The following is a 17,390-nucleotide window of genomic DNA, read 5'->3' as shown; positions in this document are numbered from 1 at the left end:
TGCACAAGCTCACCAAAATTGAACTGTTGAAGACTGGAAAAATGTTGCCTGGTCTGAGTCTCGATTTCTGTTGAGACATTCAAATGGTAGAGTCCGAATTTGGCGTAAACAGAATGAGAACATGTATCCATCCTCTGATGGCTACTTCCAGCAGGATAATGCAACATGTTACAAAGCTCGAATCATTTCAAATTGGTTTCTTGAACAGGACAATGAGTTCACTGTACTAAAATGGCCCCCACAGTCACCAGATCTCAACCCAATAGAGCATCTTTGGGATGTGGTGGAACGGGAGCTTCGTGCCCTGGATGTGCATCCCTCAAATCTCCATCAACTGCAAGATGCTATCCTATCAATATGGGCCAACATTTCTAAAGAATGCTATCAGCACCTTGTTGAATCAATGCCACGTAGAATTAAGGCAGTTCTGAAGGCAAAAGGGGGTCCAACACCGTATTAGTATGGTGTTCCTAATAATTCTTTAGGTGAGTGTATATGCTACATACATAGTGCTGTATGTATGTAACATACATACATAGTGCTGTGATGTCACAAGTTCACAACAATACTTAGTGCACCAATCGCTAATAAGTAGACAGACCTGTTTAAATGTGAATTTGCACATATTGTGCCAAAATATTCGCATCATTAGTGCCGATTTTGCAATCGCGAATATATTGGAGCACTATATCTGCATATAAAGCTATTGTAATGTTCTGCTGTGCCAACCATTTTCTTCAGTCTCAGGAAACTTATCAGTCTCAGGGGCTTATTAGCTGTTGTGTGGTGAAGTGAGAAAATTACAGCATTTTTTGGCATGCATAAGTGGAAAAAAATAAGGGCTTATTTGCCGTTCAGCGGTGCAGTTATATGTTCTAAAGCCTTTTCTGGGGTGTACTAGTGGAAAAAAATAAGGGCTTATTTGCCATTCAGCGGTGCAGTTATATGTTCTAAAGCCTTTTTTGGGGTGTATGAGTGGGGGAAAAAATGGGGATCATTAGCTGTTGTGTGGTGAAATGAGAAAATTATAGCCTTTTTTGGGGTGTATTAGTGGGAAAAAAAAGTATTTGCCATTCACCAGTGCAGTTATATGTTCTAAAGTCTTTTTTGGGGTGTATTAGTGGAAAAAAAGAGGGGCTTATTAGCTATTGTGTGGTGTAGTGAGAAAATGACAGCCTTTTTTGGCGTGTATAAAAATAAGGGCTTATTTGCCATTCAGCGGTGCAGTTATAATGTATGTTCTAAAGCCTTTTCTGGGGTGTACTAGTGGAATAAAATAAGGGCTTATTTGCCGTTGTGTGGTGAAGAGAGAAAATTAAAGCCTTTTTTGGCGTATATTAGTAGAAAACATAAAGTATTATTTGCTGTTCAGCGGTGCAGTTATATGTTCTAAAGCCTTTTTTGGCATGTATAAGTGGAAAAAAATAAGGACTTATTTGCCATTCAGCGGTTCAGCCTTTTTTAGAGTGCATTCATTTCCTTTTTATTTATTTATTTGATATAACAGTATGTTAGACAGAGGAATAACAGGCCCTGCACAGGGGAGGGGCAGAGGCCTAAATGTTTCTGGCACAGGCACAGGTCACAGCAGAGTAAGGGGGCGTGGCAGCAGGGGTCACTTCGAGAGGCCTGAGCTCCTGGTGTCATCTAGCGGTCGTGTCTTGACCAGCAACCCAGCGGTTCTTGAATGGTTGGCTCAGTCAACCACTTCGTCCCAAGTGACATCAGACACCCCCCAGTCAAGAGTTGGTGGGTTCGTCAGACACAACCCTTAGTTGGCAGGGCCTGGGAGCAGGCCCTGTGCCCCCACCTGTCCTCAACCTGCCTCTATCTGTTCCCTCAGCCAGAGAAGCATTATATGCTGTGGTCTCAGCTCCACTATACAGCGAGGATGAGCTACTAGAGGACAGTCAGCAGCTACTGCCCAGCCAAGATGAGGCGGGCAAGTAGTGATGAGGAGAGTGGCGTGAGAGCTGGTGTTGCGAGTGGTCAGGCTCCTGGCTCAGAGACCATTGAAGAGGACATCAGTGACGTGCAGACAGTACTCGATGATGATGTAGCCGATCGCAATTGGAAGCCGGGTGATGAAGGGGCTTCATTATCATCGGGAGAAGAGGGTGGCAGCTTGTGCGTGAGGCAGCGGCAGAGCCAGCAAGTCAGTAGCGTGGCTGGGAGTCAGCAGGGTGGCAGCAGTGGGAAGTCGGGAGCCAAACGCCAAACATGCCCAGGGTAGACCACCCGCTTCGCAGGAACCTACCTGCCCGGAATGTAGTAGTGCAGGGGTTCACAGAGGTAGCGGCGGTAGCAGTCAGTCAGTGCGGAGTGTTGGGGGTAAAATCACCTACTTGGCGGTGTGGCAGTTTTTTGTTAAGCTGCCGTAGAATGTGAACATGGCCATTTTCCAAATCTGTAGGCAGAAGGTGAAGTGTGGCCAGGGTGCCAATGTTGGCACCAAGGCCCTGCGTCAACATGTGCAGCGTCACCATAAAGTGGCCTGGGAGAACCGTGGCTCAAATGTGGTGGTCCAGCCTGCCGCAGCAACCGCTGCATCACCCAGTGGCACATACCCGATTTCAGGCAGTAAAGGCTCCACCACCTCAGCCAAAAGGAGCTGTCTGTTTTTCCCATCATCTACCAGTCCTGATGCTCCTGCTCCTCGCCCTCCTACTCCTCGTCAGTCATTCCATCAGCAATTGATCACCAAAGCGATTTCCAAGAGACAACAGTATGTGTGCACTCATCCAATGGCGCAGAAGCTGAACGTGCTCCAGGCCAAGTTGCTGGTGCTGCAGTCCTTTCCTTTCCAAGTGGTGGACTCTGCACCTTTCAGAGAACTGATGGCTTGTGCCGAGCCGAGGTGGAGAGTCCCAAGCAGTCATTTATTTGCCAAAAAGGCAGTACCAGTCCTGCACAAATATGTGGAACAGAAGGTGGGCCAGTGCTTGAGCCTGTCAGTGTCTGCCAAAGTGCACGGCAGCGCCGACGTGAAATTCAAAAAATTTAATCCTGGCTTTCTCCATGACAACTTAAAATCAGAACTATTGTGACCGACACCGTGAAGAACATGGTGTCGGCGCTGCATCAAGGAGGGATGAGTCATGCGCCCTGCATGGCACACATGTTTAATCTGGTTTTCAAGCATTTCCTGAAGTCTTCCACCGATCTGCAAGACATCCTAAAAATGGCTTAGAAACTTTGCATGCACTTCAGCCACTCGTAGACCGCAAAGCACACCCTCCATCAGTACCAGCTCCATCAGCAGCAACTTGGGTCTAGAGTCGCTGATGAGCAGCTTTCTTCACCCGCCTACTGAAGAAATGACTCACCAGCAGCAGCAGCTAGACCTGGAGCAGAACCTGAACCAGCAAATAGTGGCATACTTGGACAGCACCCTGCCACCCGACTTTGAAGACCCGCTGGACTACTGGGCAGCCACACTGGATTTGTGGCCGCAACTGGCCGAGTTTGCCCTGGAAAAGCTGTCCTGCCTGGCCAGTAGTGTGGCATCAGAGTGGTTGTTTAGTGCGGAGAGGGCCATAGTTACCCCAAGGAGAACTCACCTGTCCACCCAAAATGTGGAGAGACTGATCTTTGTCAAGATAAATCAGGTGTGGATCACCCACCAATGCCTGATGCATCAGATTAGATTATCCATGCTGCCCCACCCAAACCTTGACAAAAGAGACCGGTTTCTACCTGCCTCAACTACTATTGTGATGCTGCCACCCCCCTGATACCAAGTGCACCTTCTTACACCCACCATCGTCAGTGGGTACTGCTATTGCCACCCACTTCCCCACTCACCAGGTCACTCTGTGGTCTCCTGATGCTGCTGCCAACACAAACGTACTGCTGACACCCTCTCCACTCTGTCGGGGGGCTCTACTTGTGTATGCATTTAATAGAACAGGTTCTGTAGATATCTATGTGGAATCAGCTGACGACGGTGTGAAAGGAGTGCGCTCTTTCATGCTACAGTAGGATCTTGGGCCTCTGCACAGTTCTTTATACCTGCCGCTAACATCGACCTGTAAGGCTGAGTTCACACTTGAGTTATTTGGTCAGTTTTGGCCCCGTAACTACCCAAATAAGGGAAGTGTGCAGTGATTCTAAGAGCGAAGCATGTGTGTGTCATACTGACTCACAGTATTGTTTAACTACCACAGCAGACTCCCTATGCGCAGGGGCGTACATACAGGGGTCGCAAGGGTCGCAGTTGCGACCGGGCCCAGCACTACAGGGGGCCCGGCCGCCTGTGGACCCCTGTCCCCGCCCTGCAGTAGTTCTGTGGGTGCTGCGCCTGCCTGTATAACCCGGGCGGCCGACCCGGGGCCCGCCGCCCAGTGTTGCGTTTCTGCGCTGCGCTTCAGTGCCAGGCCAGCCCTACCCTCCATTGAGTCTCCTCCCCCTGAGTCTCCTCCCCGGGCGGCCGCACCGAACATGAGGTTTCCCTAGGCTGCTCAGGCGCACAACAACGCCGAGACGCAGCAGGGAGAAGGCGCTGGAAAAGCTTTGGAAGAGCGCTGCAAGAAGAAGCCGGTGCCGGAAGTGGAAGATAAGATTTGTAAAAAAAAAAAAAGGTCTTCATAATTGCTCACCACGTTTGTGGTGAGTTCAGAACTTCAGAGTAGACTCAGAGTGGGGTCTGATGGGGGCTGGCTTTATAACTATCTCTGCTATATTTCTGTAGCCTGGTGCCTGGAACCTCTGACTGCCCAGTTGGGCTGAAACTACTACACCCAGCATGTTCTGGCAGTAATAGTAAATGGATATTGGTGAAATTCTGAGCTACTAGTCTATATAATACAATATAATACAATATAATATTATATAGACTAGTAGCTCAGAATTGCACCAATATCCATTTACCATTACTGCCAGAACATGCTGGGTGTAGTAGTTTCAGCCCAACTGGGCAGTCAGAGGTTGCAGGCTACAGAAATATAGCAGAGTTACGCTACTTTCACACCTGCGTTAGGTGCGGATCCGTCTGGTATCTGCACAGACGGATTCGCACCTATAATGCAAACGCTTGTATCCGTTCAGAACGGATCCGTCTGCATTATTATGTCAAAAAAAAGTCTAAGTGTAAGTCAGACGGATCCGTTTGCATTATTCTTTTTAAAAAAATTCTAAGTCAAAACGGATCCGTCCTGACTTACATTGAAAATCAATGGGGTACAGATCAGTTTTCAATTGCACCATATTGTGTCAGTGAAAACTGACCCGTCCCCATTGACTTACATTGTAAGTCAGGACGGATCCGTTTGGTGTCCGCATCCAGAGCGGAATGGAGGCTGAACGGAGGCAAACTGATGCATTCTGAATGGATCCTTATCCATTCAGAATGCATTGGGGCTGAACTGATCCGTTTTGAACCGTTTGTGAGATCCCTGAAACGGATCTCATAAACGGAATTTAAAACGCCAGTGTGAAAGTAGCCTTAGTTATAAAGCCATTGATAAGCCAATGAAGTATTTTACCATATGAAGGCAAAAGAAATGCATGACAAAACCAGCTCTGCTACATAATGTAGCAGAGCTGGTTTTACGTGGGACATGCATTGCTGGTACCTGATGCTGACACCTGCAGTTCTGGGTAAAAGTACATAGTTATGGTTGAGGCCATTTGTTAACTCTGCACTGCTACATCTGCTTATAAAGGGATGAACAGACTGCGCACATTGGGGTATACCTTCTTGTCCTTGCATTAGTCTTCAGCCTGTGGCTCTCTAGACCTGGTGGAAATACAAATTTAGGCATGCTGCTGTCTGGTGATGCTGGGAGTTGTAGTTGGGGCGCAGTTGCGCGCACTTACGTGACGTCACAATGTTATCAGCGCTGCAGGTCCGCAGGAAGTTGGGAACAGAGGAGCGCGGGAGCCACTGCTAGTCTGCCACTGCCCACTTGCCCAGTAGTCTGACTCTATACTACAGTCACTCACCCCACCTCGTTCTCTCTCTCTCTCTGCCAGCCTGAGCCAGGCCCAGGAGCAGCGCTCATTCAGCCAGCCAGAGCCCACACTGAGCCCAGCCTCCAGCATTCAGCCTTGCCAGTTGCCACAGACTTTCAGCAGGTCGATTCAGCAGCTTTTAGCCTGAGCCAGGTCAGGTAAGAGTTACTATCTGGCCTTGGTATGTTCTGTATATTATTATATGTGAGCTGGCCTGGTAAAAGTTATACATCTTCTGGTATATTAAGATGTATAACTTATACCAGCTGTACATATATACCCATATAAGGAGATACCTAGGTTATATTATCAGCGTGGTCCACTATATCGCTATATACAAGAAGATGTTATACCGAATATCATCCTCTTGTATATAGTAATATACAGTATATAATATATATATACACACACACATACATACACACGCGTGCGGCGGAGGGCGGCGGCGGGTTGGGGGGGCGTCGACGGGGAGGGGGCCCAATGGATCAGTTTCGCACCGGGGTCCCATGGATTGTGTGTACGCCACTGCCTATGCGTGTAACTGTAAGGCACAGTGTTCTATACCACTATACACGTTCTCTGCAGCTAGGAAATAGCTGTTTTTTAACGCGATTCGCCGCAAATAAATTCTGAACGAATCACATCTTTTTTCAGAAAATTCGGCGAACCGGCCAAATCAAATTTTTGAGAATTTCACTCATCTCATCTTACATACATATTTGTCCATAGTAGCCACAAAGTAGCCAGTCCCTTTAAAAAGGGGGCAGGGCCTAATATTTTTTGAGAGAGAGAAGCAATGTGAGGAAAGGCTGCTGCTCCAGCCAGTTGTCATACAGCTGCACACAGGACAGTGAGGAATAGGAGGGTGGACATGGCTGATATCCTGGGACATACCAAGATGACTTATTTGTATATTTTCTCATTGTAATATGAGACAAATTAGGAGAAAAAGAAATGCGGAGATGAAGTAAGGAAGTGCTGGGATATTTGTGCATTTTCTGTGTTTAGCGGACCTTTAAATATTGTATAACTGAGTAAATAATAATCACTAAATTGCCATTACAGATCCCTTTTCGACAGCCATCTAATCTCCAATGAAGCCTGAAAAATGAATTACAGAAAACCTGCAATTACTTAAAAATGAATTACTTACTTAATCCAACATCACCTTCATCTTGATCATTCTCAGTGTGATAGTGATGCTGGCAAAGGCGGTGAATGAGTAGATATATATGGCTTAGCAGGATAAATGGAGGAGGTAGCCATGGCTTGTCATGGTACAACATGATATATCGGTAGCGATTATACTTCCACAGTTTGTGAGAAATAGATTTCATCTCCATGTACACATTACTGAATAACAAAAGATGAAAAAAGTGGTTATACATATTGTCTTGTGGCAGATGTATTTAACTACTCCACAGATATCACTTGTAAATCACAGAAGTCATAAGAGATGAAAACAAGTTATAGTAAAGATACCAGAAACAGAATAACCTCTTTCCTTAGTGAGCAATATTTTTGCTGCATTATAATAAAGCCTACACTGGACGACTCCCGATGTATTATAATGTTTATTAAAATGTGGCCCTTGTTTAGTGTCAATAATGTGGCGGAATAGAACACTATCGGGGTGGTCTATGGGGCCCTTACCATCCACTATGTTGTAGAGAGTCTTTCCTGCTACAAGTAACAACAACATGTAGAGTCCTAAGCATGATCTGTTACTTATGGCCACCACCTGTGCAACATAGAGATGGTCCTGTCATCAATGGCAACAACCTGTGGAGTACAGAGTCTGTCCTGTTACCAGTAGCAACCACCCGTAGAATATACTGTCCTGTTACCAGTAGCAACCACCCGTAGAATATAGAGATTGTCCTGTTACCAGTGGCAACCACCTGTGGAGGATAGAGACTGTCCTGTTACCAGTGGCAATCACCTGTGGTGTATAGAGACTGTCCTGTTACCAGTGGCAACCACCCATGGAATATAGAGATTGTCCTGTCACCAAAAGCAACAACCTTAAGATTATAGAGTCTGCCCTTTAACTGGTAGAAACTGCTTGTGGAGTACCAGTAGCAACCACTTGTAGAAGATAGAGAGACTGTCTTGTTACCTGTGGCAACCACCTGTGGAGCATAGACACTGTTCTGTTAACAGTGGCAACCACCTGTGGAGTATAGAGGTTGTCCTGTCACCAGTGCCAACACCTGTGCCATATAGAGGCTTTCCTGCTAAGAGTGGCAAACCGCATATAGAGATCGTTCTGTTGCTATTGATAACCGCCAAGCCCTGTGTCTCACATTTATGTATGCTCATTGCCTCCTTCTGAGTAAACTGTCAATTTTACCCTGCAGATTCCATACGAGTCACTGCACGATCCTTAAATAGGGTACTGTGTAAACATTACAGGCCCCACCCATACGTTTGTGACCCTCTTACAAATACATTCCATACGTCAGAGATACAGTCAACATATCTAGTTTTCTCCATGCTGTAGGTATTTGCCTTTATGGTGACATCTGGGAAGTTGAGCCTTATACTTCATAATAATTTGACATCTTGGATGTAAGCAAGCCATTGACATTCCCATTATGCATTAACGTACCATTAGTACCTACTTGTAAAAGGAAATCAGCAGGTTGACCATGATGATGTACTGGATAAAAAGGTAGACAGCTTGTAGGAAAGGGGTGATGAATGAGCCAGGAGGACAATCTGGATCTTCTTCACATGCTGAAAGAAGACATTAACACAACAGTGGGATCAGCTTACAGTCATAAAAAAAAAACTAAGTACACCCTCTTTGAACTCTATGTTTTTTTTTTTATCAGGACACAGTAAAATATCTGGTCCTTAAAGGGAACCTGTCACCAGGATTTTGGGTATAGAGCTGGGGACATGGGCTGCTAGATGGCCGCTAGCACATCCGCAATACCCAGTCCCCATAGCTCTGTGTGCTTTTATTGTGTAAAAAAAACTTTTGATCAATATGCAAATGACCTGATATGAGTCCTGTGTCCGGAGATGAGTCCAGCGGAAAGGAGCCCAGCACCGCCCCACGTCCTCTGAATCTCCTCCTTGCTGGCTGACGTCACAGAGCTGGAGCGCCGAAATCTCGCGATGCGCGAGATAGCGCATGCGCAGTGTCGGCATCATGTTCATTCCCTGTGCTGAAGCCAGCAAGGAGGAGATTCGGAGGACGCGGGGCGGTGCTGCGCTCAGAAAATTGGACTCCTCTCCGGATACAGGACTCATATCAGGTTCATTTGCATATGGATCAAAACGTTTTTTTAACAGAATAAAAGCACACAGAGCTATGGGGACTGGGTATTGCAGATGTGCTAGCGGCCATCTAGCAGCCCATGTCCTCAGCTCTATACCCAAAATCCTGGTGACAGGTTCCCTTTAAGCGTTCCTTCCCAACAATTTGCTGCTCGCTGGTGGTGGAGACTTCTGCAATGCCATAGCACTTCCCTATACTGACTCATTGCCTACAGCAGAACATGTTTACACAGCACAATCTGGTGCCGGCAAACAACATTTTTTGTGCGCGCACAAATGATCGGATTACCTGATGAACGAGCGTTTCACTCATCGGGAAATCGGTGGTACATTTACACCGCCAGATAGTCGCTAACAAACGTTCCTATGAACGCTCGTTAGCGATTATCTTTAAGATTCTCGTCCTGTGTAAAGGGCCCTTTAGAAGATCTTAAAATTAGGTAAATACAACCTCAGATGAATAAGTCTCTCACATAATTCCAGAGGAGTTTTGGCTCACTCTTCTTTACAGTGTTGCTTCAGTTTTTTGAGGTTTGTAGACATTTATTTATGCACATCTCTCATAACAGTCCACTACAGCATTTCAATTGGGTTGAGCTCTGGTCTTTGACTAGCCATTGCAACACCTTGATTCTTTTCTTTTTCAGCCATTGTGCTGATTTGCTGGTGTGCTTGAGATCATTGTCCAAGCAAAGCTTGGATAAGCTGTTGGATAGATGGCCTCACATTTGATTCTAGAATACTTTGGTGTGCAGAGGAGTTTATGGTCAAATCCATTGCCTGCAAGGTACCCCAGGTCCTGTGGCTGCAAAACCACTGTGCTTGACAGTTAGTATGAGGTGTTTGTGCTGTTATGCTGTGTTTGGTTTTCACCAAATGTGGCGCTGTACATGATGGCCAAACGTCTCCACTTAGGGCTCGTCTATCCAAAGAACATTGGGAGTATATCCGAAATATGCCTAAATTAGGCGTACTTCAGGTGCAGATTGCGGTGCAACGGTTTTGCGTCTCAATCTGCGACTTCTCCAGGCTCACGCCAGGTCTAAAAAAGTGGGCGTGGCGGGGAAGGGGGCAGGCTGATAGGCCCGTTGCATTTACCATTTTCTATGCCTGTTTTAGGTGTAGAAAAAGGTCTAAATGTAAGACAGCTAGGAAGCTGTCTTACATTTAGAACTGGCGGAGGCCGACCTCCAGCAGATCCACCGCCAGCTTAGTTGTTTATTAAGACCGGCGTCTAAAACGCTGGTCTTAATAAAGGTGCCTCATTGTTCCAGAAGTCTTGTGGTTTGTTCAGATGCAACTTTGCCAACTTAAAGGGGTTGTCTTACTTTAGTAAATACGTAGTTTATTTATTATGCAAAGTTTATTTATTATGCAAAGAAAATTAATACAAGGCACTTACTAATGTATTGTGATTATCCATATTCCACTGCATTACATGCTCTGACCCTTGGGTGAATTTTCTCGTATGTCCAATACTGGGAAGACTGTCAACTTTCTTGAATGTTTTCCACTTGTGAATAAACTTTCTCAATGTAGAATGATGGACTTTAGATTGTTTGGAAATGACCTTCTCAGAAGGGCAGAAACAATTGCTTCTCTAAGATCATTGCTGATGTATATTCTCCTTGGCATTGTGTTAACACAGGGGTTGGCCATCTTCTGTCTATTGTTGACCATTGTGTATGTAAGATGACTATATGGCACTTACTAATATACTGTATGTAGCCATGGTTGATATTCAGAATTTTATAAGTCATGTCCCATTGTTGGGCTGTCCGCAGAGAGGTCCTGTCCATATGATGGCCGCTAATGGATGGTCTTGCGACCACACACATAACTCAGCCTCCTCCATTCAAACACATCGCACCTGCATTAATCTTCCAACAGCAAGTGCAGATGTCAGATGTAGAGCATTTGAATTGAGGAGAGTAAGTGATGTGCCTGGTCACATGACCCTCCATCAACTTCCATTTTATAGGCAGGACCTCTGTGCTGAAAGCACAAAAGAATTAGCCAACAAGGGGTATACCTTATGAAATATATAAAAAAAAAAAAATGGTGCAGTACATGAACAAAGGCTATATTAGTAAGGGTCATATTGTCATCTTAAAAATACATTGATCAACAGTAACCTGAAAGATCAACCCCTTCAACTCCTTGAATACCAGTTTTCTTTTAATTTTTGCATTTACATTTTACTTCCCTGTCTTCTCGGAGCCAAAACTTTTTTATTTTTTCGTTCACATAGCCGAGGGCCACCATTCACTGACCGTTAGTAGTGGGAAGCTGGAAAAACAAATGGCATGGAACGGGAAAAAAAATGCATCTGTGCTGTAGTTTTATTTTTACAGCGTTGTCTATGCAGAAAAAACGAACCTGTTCCCTTCATTCTCTGGGTCAGTATTATTACAGTGATACCACTTTTATATATAGTAGTTTTTCTTGTTTTATTACTGAAAAAAATAAAAACTTTGGAAAAAATGTTTTTTCTTTTCAGCGCCATATTTTGACACCCATAACCTTGATTTATATTTCTATCTAAGGAGCTGTGTGAGGGTGGAATGATCTGTTGTTTTTATTAATACTGTTATGGAGTGTGTATGACTTTTTGATCACTTTTCATTAAACTTTTTTGGGGAGGTGGAGAGACAAAAAAAATGGCAAATTCTCTGCTATAGCATGTATGGGATAAATACATTTAGATTTTAATAGTTAAGCCTTTTTGGGACACAATTGTGTATATTATCTTTTTTTATTGTTTCTTTTTATTATGGGGAAAGGTGGATGATTTGAATTTTTATATTTTTTTATTTTTACTTTTATTTTATTTTAAGCATACACTAATCACAAAAAGTTAGGGATATTTGGCTTTCGAGTCAAATTTCTGGAAAACGCAAAAAGGTCACGCTAAAGTGAAATTATATCATCAAAGTAGGGCATCCCAGTCTTGTTGAAGGGCTGCCCTCAGATCATTGAGGTTCTAGGTTACAGAGTTATGAGCCTCTACATGGCGACTTTCAATGGTATTCTGGTCTGGAGAAATTGCAGGCCACTCTATTTGAGGTACCCCAGTATCCAGCAGCCGTTCCCTAATCATGCGACCTCGATGAACTTTCACATTTCGTCCATGAAGATTAAATTAGGCCTGTGTTGTTCATGAAAAGACACAATGACTAGATTAATGATGTTAGTCAAGTATATTGGCTTGTCACTGTATCATTCACAAAGTGTAGGGCAGTTCTGTATTGACTAGACACACCTGCCCACGCTGTAACACCACCACAACCACCAAAGGCTCGTGTGGTGACAACAGTGGCTGATATATAGTGCTCTCCTTGACGTCTCCAACATAGTTGGTGGCCATCATTTCTGCTCAGCGTGAATCAACCTTCATCAGTGAACAGCAGTGAGGCCCACTAGTCCCTCCTCCAGCATAGATGCTCCCTGGCCTATGCTAGACGATGATGCCTGTGGTCAGGTAACCTTGCAGGTCGTCTAGCACATAGACCATGCTGATGTAAATGGTTTTAAATGGTCTGTTACACTGGGGTGCCTCTCACCTCCCGTAAATGTGCCTGGATTTGTGTAGCATTCATCATCATACGATTCCGCAGGGCATTGTTCACAATGAAGTGGTCATCAGTGTGGGATGTGGCCAAAGGACATCCACTTCTATGCCTTCCTGAGATTATTCCAATCTCTCTGTATCTCTGTTGCAACCTGCTGACGACACTCTGTGACACTCTAAGCTCAGTGGCCACTTCTGTCTGAGAACATCCTGCTTGAAGCCTCACAATGGCGAGGTACTATTGATCAATTGTTAGGTGTCATCTTGGTTTCATGATGTCAAAATGTGAACAGCATGATGAGGAGGAAAGTTTAAATACCGATTCTAATTTAACCAGGAAATGTATTGGGCAATTCATGGATAAAACACCTGTTGTGAATTTTTCTGTTAAGCTCCTTGTTAGAGAACAGCAAATTGTGCAAAAAGTACTGAAACGCTAAACAGTTGGATATGTGCATTCAAAAGCTTAGAGAATGTCACATTAAGTTCACCTGTAAAGTTTAGAGTGCATTTTAGGATCCTGAAATTTCACCCACAAGCCAAATATGTCTAAACTTTTGTGAGCAGTGTATGTGTAATTCAGCATATTCCAATGCATGGTTCCACCTCTGACAAGCCTGGTAGCCTCATACAGGCACCAGCCTATTACAACTAACAAACGGTTTCCTCTGATCTCCGCACAGGCGAGTCATTGGTCACAATAGACCACAGCATCTGAGGGCTTAAATGTCTGCGATTGGCATTATCGCCAAAACAGCAGAAACACGGCGACTATAGTACCTGCACTATTCCAGAGTGGACACCATATTTAAAGACATGGATAGCACAAGTTGGGAAGGGGATAATTCCTATAGAAGCAGTAACGGTAAACTTTTCACACACAGCTTCTGCATTTTGGCCTAGTTTTTATTAATTAAATGACATGGTGTATTTTGCCATATGTATTTTTTAACTAAGGTTGTCTTTACCTAATTTTAAGACCTTATAAGGATTAGATTTTTTTTTTATTATCCGGATACATACAAGAAGGAATTGACCTCTAAATCTACAGTAAAATATAAAGCAATAATCACATACTGTATATCATGGTACCAGTTAATAGTTACAAATATTATCAGTGTTTACCATCTATTTCACTAGCATAGACTTCACCAAACATCATCCAGTATGGCTGAAATACAATATCACGAGCCAATGTCCAAGAAGGAGGTTCTGATGGAGAAAGAATCGATTTCCTTGCCACACCAAAGGCCAGCAGAACAATAGCCATTATAATCACAATTCCAAACATGTTTGATGTCTAGAAAAAAAAAATTGAAAAAATATATAGTTTTGTAGTACTGTTATACAGTGTCCAATTTAGTAACACATTAATATAGCTAGAAGAGTGAAATAAGAAATACGAGGGGTATTTAATAGTAAACATGAAAACGAACTTTTCTGAAAAAAAAATGAGCGTACTACTTTTCAATGTAATCCCCCTTGACTTCAACACACTTTTTCCACTTTGGCTCCAATGATCGGATGTCCTCGGAATACAAGGAAACTTCTTGCTGCTGCAGGAACCCTGTTACCACCACTTAGACTGCATTATCATCAGGAAATCGTAGCACACGCAGAAATTTATTCTGATTCCAAAAGAGAAAGTAATCACTGGGAACCAGATCTTGACTGTAGGGTGTATGGTTAAGCTCCATGAAGCCACATTCACTGATAACAGCTTGTGATGTGCAAGACTCGCGAGCTGGTACATTGTCGTGAAGCAGCAACACACCTGCCAACAACTTCCCATGGCATTTGTATTTTATTTACTCTTGTAATGCCTTCATTGTTGAAGCATAGCTGTCTCCAGTAATTGGTGTTTTGTATGACATTAATTCTAATTATAAAATGTCTTCTGTATCCCAAAAACTGTTGCTATGATCTTTCCAACTGACTGCTGCACACAAAATTTCTTTGGAGTTGGTGACCCCTTGCATGGACTGGTGGACCCATGTTTCATCACCTGTAATAATTTGAGAATAGAAGTCTCCTGGATTTTCTCTAAGCATATCTAAATTATCTTGACTAAATTGTTGGCAACAAGTTTTGTGCTCAGGCATCAACATTCGTGGCACCCATCGGGAACTGACCTTTGACATCATCAAAACATCATGAATGATATTAGAAACTGTGCCAAATGAAATGTCTAATTCATGAGCTATAACACTGACTTTGAGCTGACGATCTTCCAAAATTATGGCCTCCACTTTATGGCACATTTCCTCTGAAGATGCTTCCACAGGTAGCCCCTGAATGGGGGTCATCTTCAGTTGGCTTCCTACGCCATTTACACTGCTTGGCCCAAAACTTTACTTGGTAGTAGAAAGGTGTATCATCACCATATACAGCAATCCTTTCATGGATTTCTTTAGGCTTCTTTTCTTCCTTCGTATGGAATTTAATCACAGAACGAAGCTTCAAATCCTTCACTTTCTTTGGAGACCTGCATTGTACTACACTTGCCATCCTGTCAATTCCAGTGCTTTCGTCAGACTGAACTGCTACTGGGTGTGATGCATGCCCAGACATGTCTCAACCTGCACAGCCAGCTAATACTGACAGACTTTATGACTTTCTACCTCTGCAAAGTTTTGGAGGGGAAAAAACAGACACACCGATGTTCTGTCTATCTGGTTTAGCTCTGAAGATTTGTTAATATCTAAATAATCTGCTTAGTCATTCCCATATACTTGCATTGAAATCTATGATAAAAAGAAAGTCTAACATAGTTTCTGTTTAGACTGTGCTTCTTCACTCCACCCCTCCCACTAGAAGGATCTAGTTCATCTAGAAACTATATATAAGGAGAGCTGTCAGAGCCCTTAGTTGTCTGCATACACCAGTGCTTAGTAGGAGAAACTCTGCCGGCCTCCAGATAGGGACCAGTGCTTAGAAGGAGAGATGGGGATGTCAAGCTACAGACCCCAGGTTAGCAACCAGTTGATCAGGGCTCCAGCCACAGATGTGGGCCTCCAACTTTGGCAAGGGTACCAATCTACTGAGAGAAAGAGGGACAGCTAGCTCAGGTCTTTCCCCACTATGAAACCTTCTTCTGCCTAGAAGGAGACTGGAGAAGCCCGGAACCTTCTTTCAACTAGATGTAGAGGATGGCCCATTGTTACTATTACAGTCCTGAGTATAAATGAATCATGGGAGAGATTTCTGCATGGACCTTTATTATATTTTTATCTAGTCATTAGATCACCTTACCAAAGTCTTTTTTCTAAACTAAATATCCTGAATTTTGGTAATGTTTCTGGGTACTGTAGTCCACCCATTCAATTTATTAATTTAGTTGCCAATTTTTGAACCAACTCAAGTGCGCTGGTGCCCAAAATTGTTATGAAATACTCCATGGCCTTGATTTACTGTTTACTGGTTTTTTTTTATTGTAAAGATGGCTTAGAAGCTTAGAGAAATTGTCTAGACCTACACCAGATTTATCACAGTGGCTCAAGCTGGATGATAAATGTGGTGCAGGGATAGACACATTTGTCTGACTGTACTCCAACTATTGGTTAGCTTTGGCTCTTAGGTCCATCCTTTTTCCTTTGAAGCTCCACCCCCTTTTCTACCAAGCCCAAAACCTTGTTGAGCATGTTGGTTAATAGTGTAGATAACCTAGATGCACCAACTTGGGACACTTTTTAAATTCGGCCCATGTGCGAAATTGGTAACCTTATCTTCTCATCATGTGCATCTATGCCCTATTTAATTCACTCCATGATTTTATTAGCATTGGCAGCAGCTGCCTGACATTGGTTGCTAAGTTTACACTCCCTGTCAACTAAAAGTTATTTTCCGTATCGGTTTTACCCAGTGTTTTACCATTTAGTACGGGTGACAAGTTTTTCCCTTCCCATGTGCATAATCTTTACCTTACATTAGACACTTGCAACCCCTCCACAAGATTACTGATAAATATAGGGTCCAATACTGACCACTATAGTAACATTGACCCAATCTGAGTATTTACTATTAAAGGAGTTGTTTCATCTCAGCCATTTCACAGTACAGTGTAGATTGCCTGCCACCCTGTTTACGTAACTCACTTTCACTGCTATGGGAGTTATGGAAACAACCCAGTTCTGGCCGCTTGGATGTCTCCCTAAGCCGGTGCTTACAGTGAGTTATTCACATCTTAGTCAAATCTAGAACTTACGTCTTCATAGAAACTGATCAGATTAGTTTGACAGGACCGATCTTTTATAAACCTGTGCTAATACTGAGTTATACACTGTCAAACAATGTACCCACAATAGAGGTTAAACTTACAGACCTATAGTTTCTGTGCTCAGTTATTGACCCTTTTTGAATATTCTACTGCCAACACAAAATAACTTTTAGTCCGGTCCTTATAGTAATTTATAGTGATATAAGAACAATATAAAAATAATTTATGGTCATTATTCCTATTATTTCTAAATTTGCAAGTAGTCCAAGCTTCTTACTTATCACTAGGCATAGCAGAATCTTGGACAGAAAGAAATTTAGGCCTGTGGGCAAAAGGGTATCTTGGTGTGACACAAGATCAATT

The 17,390-nt window shown here is 43.5% G+C and overlaps 1 protein-coding gene and 1 long non-coding RNA gene across 4 annotated transcripts in view; one reads left to right on the top strand and one right to left on the bottom strand.

Moving 5' to 3' along the window:
- LOC120989150 overlaps positions 1-4,325 on the top strand; it is a 28,822-nt gene extending 24,497 nt beyond the window's left edge. The window contains exon 3 of the long non-coding RNA XR_005776231.1: positions 4,185-4,325. This is a non-coding gene — a long non-coding RNA (uncharacterized LOC120989150). The remainder of the gene's footprint in view (positions 1-4,184) is intronic.
- The window catches only part of TRPM6 (transient receptor potential cation channel subfamily M member 6), a 262,839-nt gene that overhangs the window by 133,683 nt on the left and 111,766 nt on the right, over positions 1-17,390 (bottom strand). For all 3 annotated transcript variants that reach the window (XM_040417069.1, XM_040417070.1, XM_040417071.1), the window contains 3 exons: positions 13,937-14,111; positions 8,577-8,691; positions 7,106-7,305 (listed from right to left, as the gene is read on the bottom strand). In XM_040417069.1, the coding sequence (XP_040273003.1) occupies positions 7,106-7,305; positions 8,577-8,691; positions 13,937-14,111 (490 nt within the window). The remainder of the gene's footprint in view (positions 1-7,105; positions 7,306-8,576; positions 8,692-13,936; positions 14,112-17,390) is intronic.

The sequence above is a fragment of the Bufo bufo genome, chromosome 2 (assembly GCF_905171765.1).
Source record: "Bufo bufo chromosome 2, aBufBuf1.1, whole genome shotgun sequence".
Taxonomy (NCBI): domain Eukaryota; kingdom Metazoa; phylum Chordata; class Amphibia; order Anura; family Bufonidae; genus Bufo; species Bufo bufo.
This window is presented reverse-complemented; position numbering and strand designations above follow the sequence as displayed.